The sequence below is a fragment of the Eptesicus fuscus genome, chromosome 18 (assembly GCF_027574615.1).
Source record: "Eptesicus fuscus isolate TK198812 chromosome 18, DD_ASM_mEF_20220401, whole genome shotgun sequence".
Taxonomy (NCBI): domain Eukaryota; kingdom Metazoa; phylum Chordata; class Mammalia; order Chiroptera; family Vespertilionidae; genus Eptesicus; species Eptesicus fuscus.
In genome coordinates, this window is record NC_072490.1 from 27,439,564 (window position 1) to 27,452,500 (window position 12,937).

Sequence of the window (12,937 nt, forward strand, 5' to 3'; positions counted from 1 at the left end):
CTGGGAACAAGTGAAGGGTGTTGAGACTGTTGGTTTTTTTACATGAGGCCAGCTTTATTCTTCTTCGACACCCTCACCAGGTAGGTCTTTGCCTGTCATTCTCCGGTTCTAATCTGGATCTGGGCAGTTCCCTTCCCTCTTTCATCTGCGCAGTGAGCACTTAGGACTGGGGCAGGACCAGCTCTGCCATCTAGGGATTCAAGAACAGAGCCGCCCACTCCCCACCCTACCCTCACCCCCTCTCCCCAGCCCCAACCGGCTGCAGTTCCACTCCTGCACAGAGGCAGCACACATGAACAAAGGATTGGTTTTTCTTTAATTTCCTTCCAATCAGCATTTTTGTGCTGGACTCCTTCCATGGGTCTGACCCAGATCTCAGGAAATGAGGAGAGTGGGGGTGAGGAATGAAGGGTGATTGGGCAAGCAGGCTGTGCAAACACAGGAGGTCAAAGATTGTGCTTGGTCCCCCTGGTCAGAGATAAAGGGGAGCAGGACACAGAGAGGCAGCGCAGAAGACCGCTGGTCTGTGCCTGCTGCTCCACCCCGCAGACCCAGGCCGGGAGGATGAGGCTCACCATCCCTGCCCTGCTGGCCTGTGCCATTCTGGGTGAGTATGGGTGCAGGGAAGTCCCCTTATACTCTGGACCCAGCCACACTGGCCCCTGGGCTCCATGTTCCCTCCTTGGGGCTGGACAGACAGAGCCTTTCCTCAGCTCTTCCCCATGGCACCTCTGCACCTGCTTTAGCACTGCCTCTGGGATAGCTTTGTGCCTGCATGCACCTGCTGGTCCTGCTTGTGCCCCTGGCACTTTTTCATGCTCTTCTTGCTTTCTCCTCCTCCTCCCTGTACAGTAAATCTTATAATAGAGAAATACAATAAATTAGAGCACTCCCATCACAGTTTCTCAAATCCTTTCCCTGGGGCCTTTCAATCAAGTCCAAACGGTTTAGCGAGGCATTCAAGGCCTCGCTGGATCTGATCTCCTCTTCTTTGGGAATATGATGTCTCATGGGAGCCATTGGCGCTGACAAAATCCTGACGCATAGCAGCCCAGGAGTCTGGAGCATGGGATTTAAAGCCAGACTTCTCGGGTCCTCACCAGTGAGGAAGGTAGTACAGCCTGGCCAGGGAGGGTAGGTGAGGAAAATAGAGGCCATGGATCCAGGCAGCGGTGGAATTTGCTGCACACCTCCCTGCAATGGGGGCTGCCACTGGTTGGCCTCTCCCACTCTCATCACCTCCTGAGATTATTGGGCCCCCTTATCCTCTTACTTTTACCTTTGGAGACTTCCATGTTTAGTCATTTGTCTCTCCCGAAAACGTTTACCCTTCAGAGTCGGTCTCACATTATTTGCCTCTGCCTCACTCCTTTCCGATCTCCCCCCCCCCACCCCCCCCCCCCCCACCCAGCCCCAAGGATCTCATAAGGCTGTGCAAGGTAAATGTATGACTAAGACAAATACCTGCCCAGGGAAACCTCAGGAGGGGCAATTTGGGAAGGGTCTGCCCCTGGTTCCTGAGGCCTCCTGTGGTTTCCCAGGGCAGAGTTGGGATAAGGGGTATTGGGCAGAAAGTTCCTCCTTATACATTCTGGAGAACTGCTGCCCTCCCCCTCTGCTGCTTTGTGGATATTCAGCGGCTTCCTTAAGTTAGTTGATCCATGGAGAGTAGAGATAACAGAGGGTTTGGGGAACAATGCCAAAGCTCACATGATAAGGACAACACATCTGTAACCACATGGATTTTAGTAGCTACAGACATGGCTGACTTTAGCTTCTCCTAATTGCAGCCCAAAAGACTGGTGAAAATTGAGGGTCATTCGAAACAGAGAGAACCACTGACTATGTGGAGTTTCTAGTTATTCCTGGGACAGAGGAAGACAGATGGTGTCAGAGACAAATTCATTATCTCATCAGTCATTTACCTCTATCTGTACAGTAAATCTTGTAAAAGAGAAATACAATGCACGCCCCCTACTGGCCAACCAGATGCAAATAACTCAGAATGTTATCTTCTTTAGTTCCCTGGGCAGAGACCAAAGACTGGAGGCCTGGTTTCTAAGCATCTCAGCCACTAATGATAGGCTGGGTAAAACATCACTCTCTGAGCACAGTTCCCGCCTCTTTTAAAAGTGGTAATTCCTACCTTGTTGGCTTCCTGACTTGCAGTATTGAGCCAATGCCTTGAGGTGGTGGAAAATGCCACGTCACACTGATGAGGCTTATGTCCCATTGCAGTCCCATGATGGTGAGGGAAGAAGGCCCGGAGAACACAGAAGAGCAGATTGTGGTTTCTTATTGAGATCTGAAGGTCAAGCCCTCTCTCCTGCCAGCAATGGGTGGCAAGTGGGAACCTGGGAGGTCATTAGGGTTCGCTTCTCTTGTCCCAGCCTCAGAATGCAGTGGAACCTGTACCCTTCACTGATCACGGACTGGAGTGGAAGGAGGACAGGACAGAGGGGATGTAGCCTTCAAGTCCCTTCAGAGGGTGTTGCTGTCTCTCCCACTGGAACAGGGCGCTCTGTCCTTTCTCCTGTAGGGCTGTGCCTGGCTGTCCCCGAAAAAACTGTGCGATGGTGCACCATCTCAGAGCCTGAGAACACAAAGTGCACAACTTTCCAAAAGCAAAATTCTGATTTGCAAAAGGCTGTTACTCTTGACTGTGTGAAGAAAACCTCCCACTATGAGTGCATCGAGGCCATTGAGGTAAGTCACTGCTGCCTAAAGGAGAGTGGAAGACAATCCGCACTTCCTCTTGCTCCTGGTGTTCTGGAACAATTCTGTACTCACACATAGGAGGCTGATGTACTTTAGAAATGGACATCGGAGAGGCTACCTTTAATAATTCTTAAAGCAAAATTCATTGTGCTCTGAAAGGGGGTTATTTTGAGGCACTAAGTTCTCTGAAATCAGGGAAAAAACAAGAATATTTGCTATCAAATATTCTACACTATCACTATCAAATATAGTGATGTATAATAAGACAGATGGTGTCAGAGACAAATTCATTATCTCATCAGTCATTTACCTCTATCTGTACAGTAAATCTTGTAAAGATTTGGTTTGGAAGTTCTTAATACATCATGAAATTAGATGAGTGATGGTCACAGGGAAGAGAAATATGGTGACAGGTTACAGATGATAGCTGATCCCTTTGTTTTCTAGGTTTTCCAAAATCCTCTTCTCCTTCAACATTCTTCCTGCTCATTTGAATCTGTGTCAGTTGCTGGCTGGGCAAAGGGGCTACAGTAATGAATTTAAACACACATGGTCCTTACTCTTGAGAAGCTTTTCTTAGGAGAGAAGAGAAGCATGCAAACAAGTAGATATGTAATTTCAAAATGTATGCCATAAAATGAAGGGAAAAAGTAGAATGCTCTGACAGAGCCTGGTTTCAGGAACAATCTCCCTGAGAGGGAACAATGAAGATGAGACCCCAGGGATGAGCATGGGTATAACACTCCAAGCAGTGAAGAGTAGCATGTGCAAAGGTCCTGAGACAGGGGAGAGCTGAGCTTGTTAGAGTTGCTGTAAAGGAGCCACGGTGACAGAGCAGAGCAAGCAGATACTGGAAGGAGCAATGAGGTGGGAGAGGCAGACTCAGCTAAATGGAGCTTGATTAACTCAGGAAATCAGTGATTTGATATAAAAACTTGTGTGTTTTTTTTTAAAAAAAGGTATTTTTATTGATTTCAGAGAGGAAGAGAGAGAGATAGAAACATCAATGATGAGAGAGAATCACTGATTAGCTGCCTCCTGCACGCCCCTTACTGGGGATTGAGCCCACAACTTGGGCACGTGCCCTTGACCAGAATCGAACCTGGGACCCTTCAGTTTGCAGGCCGACACTCTATCCACTGAGCCAAACTGGCTAGGGCTTGTGTGTTCGTTTTTTTGTTTTTTTGTTATTAGCTTTTAAATTGGACTTCAGTTTCTATCATGGCTTAATTATAACCCTTGAATTATGAATATGATCAGCTTTGGTCTATGCAAGCCCCTCTTTTTAAATATGTTAGTAAGATAAAGTAATACTATCCAAAAATCCACCACAAGTTCACAAAACTTCATTATTGCCAATAGCTTATGTTTGCAGCAGCATTGGATTCTATGGGAATGGCACCACTTGGGGTTATGGAACCCCCTGGCCTTACTTGCAATGATCTGTGCTTCCCTTTTCTAAGCAAACAGAATCCTAAGATTTTTTTTTTGCCTTTTATTTTAGTTTTAAGACTTGTCTATGTGCTAGAGGCCCAGTGCATGAAATTAGTGCACTTGGGGAGGAGGGTTCCCTCAGCCCAGCCTGCACCCTCTTGTAGTCTGCAAGCCCTCAGGGGATGTCTGACTGCTGGCTTAGGCCCGCTCCCCATAGGGAGCTATACTTCCATGATCTGTGTCATGTTATATGTAGGGAATAAGACAATAGTAGTTCTAAATGAAATAAAACAATAATGTAAGCCAAACTATATATTTGTCTAGCTGATACTTGTTTAGCCTTATAATTATATCAATAAAAACAATTCACAGAGTACTGGCAAGGGCTTCTAAGAATTATTTTGATTAAAGATAGTTGAAGAAAAATGGAATAGAAGTTATTAAGAGTATATATAAAAATAGTGCTTCTTACTTTAAGAGAAAATAAATTATAGATGCAGTGGAGGGTACCAAAAACATTTAAAGTGAACTATTATTTAATTTTTCACTCCCACTAGTGGTGCATTTAAATACTTTACATTATTAAATTAATTACAGATGCAGTGTAAAGGCATCCAACAACAACCAGCAAGGACCAATGTAATGAAGGAAATAAACCCATACTGTCTGTATTAGAATCCCTGCTCCATGACTCACTAGCTATGTGACCTCAAGAAGTGATTTAAAGTGTCTGTTTTTTAATGTGCAAAATGCAGCTGCAGAATGGCTCCCGCCTCCAGGATGGTGCTACTGAAGGCTGCTGGCCAGCAATGTGCTAACCTCCCAGCTTACAAGTAGGCATGAGTTGGATAGCAGTGATCTGTGACATGTCTGAGTAGTCCATTAAATGAACAATGAACCACAACAGAAGTAATCATCGCTTAACACTTAGTTCAGAGTAAAGCAAGAAGTTAAATCCAAAGACACACTAACTCTATGAATGCGGGACTCCTATAGTTATCTGGACCCAAGACAGGAAGGGAAAGTACTGAGTACTGAATCAGAGTGGAGAAGAGTATCATCAAACCCCACACCCCTGTAAGGAGGGCTTCACAGTGACACCTGAGAAGGCCTCAGCAGAGGGCCCACAATAAAGAGGTCATCAAACAAGAGGCCATCAAATAGAAGCACCTGGGTTCTCAATGTACACATGTGTAAGAGCATGGCCTGGCAGCGGGCCTGAGTGATTGACTGCAGCCTCCTTCAGAGCCTGCAGTGCCTGGGCTGTGCACCCAGCCTGGTGTGGGGAGGGCAGCTTTCCACCACGAGGCCTGAGAGTAAAGCCTCTGTAGCTCAGGTTGATCCTAGAAGGTCACACACAGGTTTCTGAGTCAAAAACCAGACTCCTCACCAGGAAAAAGAAAACCAATCCATTCCTTCCTCTATGTTGAAGGAATAGGAATATGGTGGCCAAACTCCCCCCAGTGGGGTGGTGGAGTTAAATGAAATGGGTTAGTGGGTGGTCTGGCCAAGTTGATGGCTTTTCTGGCCCCAAATGTCACCCTCACTCACCTGGGTTAGGCGGTCTTTCCGGGAATTGAGAAGTTCATGGGTGTTTGGTTTGTTCCTTTTCAGAAAGGCAGAGCAGATGCTATGACATTGGATGCGGGTTTGGTGTTTGAGGCGAGCCAAGCCCCCCACAACCTGAAACCTGTAGTGGCAGAATACTACGGGTCAAAAGAGAGTGAGTTCTCCCTGGGGATGCGGGAGAGAGTTTGTGGCTGTTGTCCTATCCTAATAGACCCTTGTTCTCTCCGGGTAGACTCTTGTCTTGTTTAGGCAGGTAATGGAGGAGTGTGTGGGCAATGTGGTGCCCTAGAAGCCCCCACAGGCACAACTCAAGTCTTCTGTGGCTTTGGGCTGGCTGAGGACTGGTGCTGCTGACAGTGACCTCCTGGGCCAGGAAGTGTGTACAGCCTGACCTGAACCATTAGCGTTTAGAGCTGTATAGAGAGTCCTCCAAGAACCACAGGTGCCTCACTCAGAGAACAGACCACACTGGAGCACACACTCTGAGAGTAACCTGACTATCTCTGGGCCTGTGTCCCTAGGTCCCAGGAAACACTTAGGAGTCAGGAATGTGACCTCTGGTTTCCAGGTAGCCTTGGGTTGGTAGGTGTAGGCAGAAAACCTGCAGGGCCAGTGCAGGAAAAATCATTGAGGCCCATGTGCTTGTGGCTTTCTTGCCAGGGTTTGCCTGGAGGGTTATACAAATGTCCCCTCTGTGGTCCTTTTCTTCCCTGCAAACCTAGGGAAGTTATTCTGATCTCTCCCTCGTTAGGACCCAACCCAACCTAAGTGTGGCTTGTGGGTTCCCCTTCCCTAGTCAGGAGTCCAGCAGTGAGGAGCAATGTTTCCCTGAGGCCCAGGTTGTGGGCCTTCCATTCACACTGTCTCTTTGTAGATCCACAGACCAGCTATTATGCTGTGGCCGTGGTGAAGAAGGGCAGCGGCTTCCAGCTGAACCAGCTTCGAGGCAAGAAGTCCTGCCACACTGGCCTTGACAGGTCTGCTGGGTGGAAGATCCCCATGGGCACACTCTATTCCGAACTGCCTGAGCCACAGGAAAATCTTCAGAAAGGTAAGCAGGCAGGAGGGTGTGTGCCCTCAGGCATTCATCCCTTCTTTAGGTGTCATAGGCCACCCTGAGGTCACTCAGACATGATCAGGTGGTCATGTGTGATGATTCCTGGGGTGGAGGTGGGAGGTTAACCAGCTTTAAACTGGTTGGGTCTGCAACACCGGCAGCCCTTGGGAGGGTTAGGCTGAGTCCTCTCTTCTCTGAGCTCCTGATACCTCAGCAGAGGCTGCCTGGAGGAGTGGGTGGGGAAGGGCATCAGGCCCAAAAGAGGGTTCAGGCAGGACCAAGGTCAGTGGGCCCTACTGCCCACTTCCCTGGGGTGCCTTCCTTTCTGTGTTTCCCCTCCTGCTGGAGCATTCTCTGGTGGCCATGTGCTGGCCATGAGTTTGGCATGCACCTGTCCAGGTGGGTCTGTCATCTCCTGGGCATGACTTCCAGGGGAGACTTCTCTCTGAGCTGTTCCAGTGTGACGAGGCAGGGAGGGGGGCTGACAGTGACCTAAGCCAGGCCTTGATTGGTAGCAGGCATAGGCCTGGTCATTGGGGAGGGTGATGGGAGAATAGTTGTTAACATGTCCCTTTTGGGAAACCTTGATCTTGACCAGTGAACATACATACGGGCAAGCTGGGCCTGGTAGCTGGGTTTGTTCTGGTCACTCTCTGTTCATGCATGAGCCTGGGTTGGGAGCTGGAATTGTCTTTGGCCGGGCTGGCTCATGCCCTGTGTTCCACATTTCTGTGTTGAGCAGCAGCGGCCAATTTCTTCGCGGGCAGCTGTGTTCCCGGTGCGGATGGGACAGCCTTCCCCCAACTGTGTCAGCTGTGCGCTGGGAAAGGGAAAGACAAGTGTGCCTTCTCCCACCATGAACCGTACTTTGGCTACTCGGGTGCCCTCAAGTGAGTGAGACTTCCTGCTGCCCCATGGCAGCCGAAGTGTTCAATGTCCTCAGGCTGGGAAACCCACTCTAGTCCATAGCATAGCCCAGCCTGCAACAAGAGTGTTCAGGTGGCCTAACCCCTCCCCCTGCCCCCCCTAAGCTGGGACTTGCCACACTAGGCCAGCGCATGCTTCCTTCATGCTTCATTGATAGGAACCCGCTTTCCTTGGGTCTCTTCTGTCTTCCCAGAGTCCTTGAATCTGGCAAGTGTGTCCTCTCACTGTACTGGGCAGAGTCTGAGGGAACAGGAACATCCCTAGTGTCTGAGACATTCTCCAGTGACTGGCTCCCTGTTTTCTACTGCAGCAGTGTCACTTGCTCAATGTACTGGCCTCTCTCCTGCCTCCCCTCATGGCCTCTGTGCAGACAGCTCACATAGCTAATTTCTTGCTTCTTCTTTTCCCTTGGTTTTATAGCAAGCTAAGGGTACTTTTCCCCCTTCAGGAGATGCTAAGCCTTTATCCTCCATTTCAGAAGTTTGAAAAACATTCTCTGTACTAAAATATCTTCAATGCCTTTTTGCTGCTTTGGGGCATCTGGTGAGGAACCTCTAGTTCCTGGGAGCTCACCTCTCACACATTGGTGGTACCCTAGATGCTTCCTCTGTGTTGGTCTGCACAGAGGTCTCCACCAGGCTCTCCCCTTGACCCATGCAGGAGAGGTGATCAGACCCTCAAGCCAGGAGAAGGGTCTATCCCGCAGAAACCCTCCTAATGTGTTTCTTCTCACAGGTGTTTGAAGGATGGTGCTGGGGAAGTGGCCTTTGTGAAACACTTGACGGTATTGGGTAAGTTATTAGAAGCATTTGCAGATCCCCACAAAACAGTGGGCCTTCTCTTTTTCCTGCCTCCCTTTTCATGCTTAGTAGTCAGACTTGAGGATAGTGTGTTCCTCCTTTATCATTGCTTGGGTTCCTACATATTCAGAGGTATGTGCCTGTAGGGTCCCTGCCTGGACTCCTGGGCTTCTTTCCATCATTCAATGTCCTGTATACAGGGCCATTTCCTTCTGTTAAGTGTTGCCATAGCAAAGGATTGGGGACAGGTCTGGCCAACCTTGGCCTATAGTTGGCCTACTAAGATGAGACCAATGTGGGATGTGGGGCAGTTAACCCTGCACTGGGTATCAGAAAATTCCTCTCCTGTAACTGGCTGTGGGATCTTGAGCAAGTCAGTTTCCCTATGTTCTTTGGCCCTCAGTGTTAGCTCCAGGCTTCTCAGCTCACACATTTTATGATGCAGTGGGATTGCAAGGGAGGGTACGGGAGACCAAAAGCTCATGGTTTTTCGTGCAGTAAGTTCATCTGGGCTTTCCTCCCTTAGAGGATCTTCCACAAGCTGACTGGGACCAGTATGAGCTCCTCTGCAGGGACAATACTCGGAGGCCAGTAGATAAATATGAGGAGTGCCACCTGGCCACTGTCCCTTCCCATGCTGTTGTGGCCCGAAGTGTAGGCGGCAATGAGGACTGGATCTGGGAGCTTCTCAACCAGGCCCAGGTATGAAATCCACTGTTCTCCCTCCTTAGTGGTCCTTGCTTGGATTTGGGGCATTTTCCTTCATTTCCTTAATGCCACTGCAGACCATTCTGTTTTTAGGACACAGTGGGGATTATGCTACACACCATCCACTTACCTAAAAGTGCTCAGCAGGGACTCTTCTCAGAGTAGTATGGAACCTAGTCCTGCATTATCATCTACCAGACTCCTACATTTTGGACCAGTGACATGAAGATGCTCCTAACCGCTCTATTACATTTCTTTCCAGCTAAATCAGGCTTTTAGGACAAGGGCAAACATCCCTGCCCTCATGAGGCCTTCCATGAACTCCCCAGAATGAAATGGTCTCTTTCTTGATGTCCCTCAACTTGACTGCAAGGGAGCTAGCTGCTTGCACCACGAGCTTTACATCCCTAGGGCAGCAGAATGCTAGAAATGAGCCAACTATCATCCAGCCCTCCCATCCATCCATCAAGAGTTTAAGTGACAATCACACAGTGTCAGCCTCTGACAGAGATATTTTTCTTGCACTCAGTGAGCCATCAATCCAGTCAGGGATACAAGCACAGAAACACATTCAGGGAAATAAGATGTGGCACGTCCCCCAGAGGGCTGTAAGTGGAAAAGGTGATGGGTAGGAAAGAGCAGGCCTGACTGCCCTGGCATTTGGAAATTTCATAGTTTAATTTAATTTTCTGGGATTTTGGTTTCTTTTAGTACCATTTCACAACTTACTTTGTCACTTACATTCACTGCTGTTTTACCATAAATAGGAAGATTATGGCAGAGGTACAACTGGAGACTTCCAGCTTTTCAGCTCCTCTGAGGGGAAGGACCTGTTGTTTAAGGACTCTACCCAAGGGTTTTTAAGGATTCCCCCTAAGATGGACTCCTGGATGTACCTGGGATATGAGTATGCCTCTGCAATGAAGAATCTGAAGGCAAAGACACGTAAGTACTTGGGAAGGACCATGTGACCTTAGGAGCTTGGAAACCTGATGAGGGCAGGGACCAGTGATAAAGTCTGTTCAGGTATTGAACATCTGCCCTGATGTTCCTTTATCTGCCCTACCTGTTGGATAGATGCATTCATCATTATGAGATAAGCCTGGGCATCACCACAGGGAATTAAAGTAAATTCATATGTAAAATGACATTATTTCCCTTGTATAAATCAGGGCTGCCCCAACCACTTTGTGAAGCCAATTAGCCTGACACAAAGTAAGTCAAAAAGAATGAAATTAATTTCCTACCTATAAGCCAGTACAATGGTAAACATGTGGCCTAGTGAGGCTGAAATTCTCGACAGGTCCGTCCTGTTTCTGAATTTTCCTGGTCACTGGAGGTTTGTTTGGTCATTCATTCATTCAGCAGAGAATTATCGGTTATCTGGCCATAGATTGTGCTAGATGCTGGTATATAATGGGGAGACAAACATATATTAGATTCTGTTATACTGAAACTTTCTCACCAGCAGAGAAGACAAATGTTCAATGGATAGTCATTCTACTGAATGATCAATTAAAATGGAGAGATTTACTCAGAAGAAGGAAAAAACAACAACACAGGACAAAATACCATGGACCTATGAGACCATGAAAACAAAAACAGGACCTGGAGTTAAGATAAGGCTTCCTGAGGAAGTGGCTCTTGAGTTGGGTCTGATGGTTAAGTGTTCATTTAGTCAGCAGACATTTATTGCGCTAACCACAAGCCAGGCACTATCCTGAACAATGAGGGTGCAGTGGAGAAAAGACAGGCATGGCCCTTGCCTGGCAGAGCTTATGATCTTCTACAGCAGTGGTTCCCAACCTTTTTTTGGTCATGCCCCACCTAAGCATCTCTAAAATCCCGGTGTCCCCCTGTGACATATAATTCTTATTATTCAAAAAGTGAACTTCCTATTCACACAGAGGAAGCCTAAAAGGCCATTAATGTGGTCTAAACAAGCTTCCAAAGAACATGGCATCATGAATGAGAAAAATGAAAGGACAGTTGAAGTATTGAGGAAGAAATCATTTAAAAATTGTTAAAAAATAATAATATGAAGTAATACAAAAAATAGCAAATAAAGTTTCAAAACATATAATAGAGAACTGAAATGCATAAATATGTCACAAAATATATTAATATACTGTATATGAGGCCCCTAGAACCATAAGAAATGCAAAAAATTCACTGTTAATAACTCATTCTCCAATTGCTCCCTTAAAAATTAAATTGCCTCCTTGTGGGGTGTGTATCCTACATTGGGAACCACTGTTCTACAGGGAACAGACAATAAACAATGAACAAATAAATAAGAACAGCTCAAGTGGTTAACTGTTATTTCAAAAAGAGGAAGAAAACTAGCCTGAAGTGATAGAGTGCCAGGCATTTGGGAGGATGATTGGCTTCTCAGAAGAAATAAATTTAAACTAAGTCTAAATGATAAGAAGTCAATCAAGAGATTGTTATTGCCTTTGCTTTCTCACATAATTCCTTGAATGGGATCTGTTTGGGCAAATCCCAGAATTTTCATGAAGACAGTTAGTAGCATTCAAACTAGCAGGCAGCTCATGGTGCCGCATCTGAAACCCCATTCTCTTACTTATGTCCTAGGCCCGGATGCCTCAACGGCTGGATGCAATACTGTGAAGTGGTGTGCAATAGGCCACCAGGAGAGACTCAAGTGTGATGAGTGGAGTATAAACAGTGAAGGGAAAATAGAGTGTGAATCAGCAGAGACCACCGAAGACTGTATTGCCATGATCATGGTATGTCATTTCTGCTTCCATAGGGCAGTGCCTTTGTCACTGCTGCCTGCCTATCCCAAGTATTCCAGGGAGTGATATGAAAACCCAGGAATAATCAGGTATGTGGGAAGCTAATTCATTAGGCAAAATGAGTTAGAACCTTACCCTCACTGAGGGAGCTCAACCCCACAGAAGCTTCAGTATTTTTGAGCGTGTGGATCTGATGGGCTCCTTAGAGCTAGGCTCCACTCGTCTGTCTTGCAAAGGAGAATACTTGGTGTCAGAAAGATGTTGTGGGAATGTCTCTGAGACAGTGTGTACTATTAGAGGACAGGCAGATCAAATGTGGGTCTTTGCTCCTGAAGAAACTAAGCAAGGCACCCAGAACTGATCATCAGTTCAAGGTGGTTTGGGTGAAAATGAGAGTACATTTTATTTTCTGTGCTGGGTGTACCTGGCTGATCCTTTGTGGGGTGGGGGGTGGGGGGTCCAGAACTAGCAATAGCTGTCTCCTTGGTACTTGATGACCTGGGCTGGGAAGGATGCTTCAAGGAAACACCTGGAAGGGCAGACAACAGAAAATAGCCTCCTTACATCTACTCTGATATGCTGTGTCTTTGCAGAAAGGAGAAGCTGATGCCATGAGCTTGGATGGAGGCTTCATCTACATCGCGGGCAAGTGTGGACTGGTGCCTGTCCTGGCAGAGAACTACAGTAAGTGGAAGGGGCGCCCCTCAGTGTTGTATTTCTTCTAGGCCACGAAGAAAGGAGATGGGAAAATCATAACCAGATTCTTACTACAATGGCCATAAAAGAACTTGCTTACTGAGCATCTCCCACTTCCCAGGCTCTGGGCTCCCTCATCTCTAATCCCCACAGTTATCTTTTTTTTTTTTTTTAAATATATTTTATTGATTTTTTACAGAGAGGAAGGGAGAGGGATAGAAAGCTAGAAACATCGATGAGAGAGAAACATCGACCAGCTGCCTCCTGCA

General features: G+C 47.1%; 2 protein-coding genes across 2 annotated transcripts in view; one reads left to right on the plus strand and one right to left on the minus strand.

Moving 5' to 3' along the window:
* Positions 1-12,937, minus strand: part of RAB6B (RAB6B, member RAS oncogene family) — a 114,480-nt gene that overhangs the window by 17,598 nt on the left and 83,945 nt on the right. The gene's annotated exons all lie outside the window — the stretch shown is intronic.
* The window catches only part of LOC103299730 (serotransferrin-like), a 27,484-nt gene continuing 15,047 nt past the window's right edge, over positions 501-12,937 (plus strand). The window contains exons 1-10 of the mRNA XM_054729883.1: positions 501-607; positions 2,540-2,706; positions 5,767-5,875; positions 6,596-6,772; positions 7,521-7,668; positions 8,441-8,496; positions 9,032-9,207; positions 9,981-10,158; positions 11,809-11,963; positions 12,566-12,656. Of these exons, the coding sequence (XP_054585858.1) occupies positions 565-607; positions 2,540-2,706; positions 5,767-5,875; positions 6,596-6,772; positions 7,521-7,668; positions 8,441-8,496; positions 9,032-9,207; positions 9,981-10,158; positions 11,809-11,963; positions 12,566-12,656 (1,300 nt within the window). The 5' untranslated portion in view covers positions 501-564. The remainder of the gene's footprint in view (positions 608-2,539; positions 2,707-5,766; positions 5,876-6,595; positions 6,773-7,520; positions 7,669-8,440; positions 8,497-9,031; positions 9,208-9,980; positions 10,159-11,808; positions 11,964-12,565; positions 12,657-12,937) is intronic.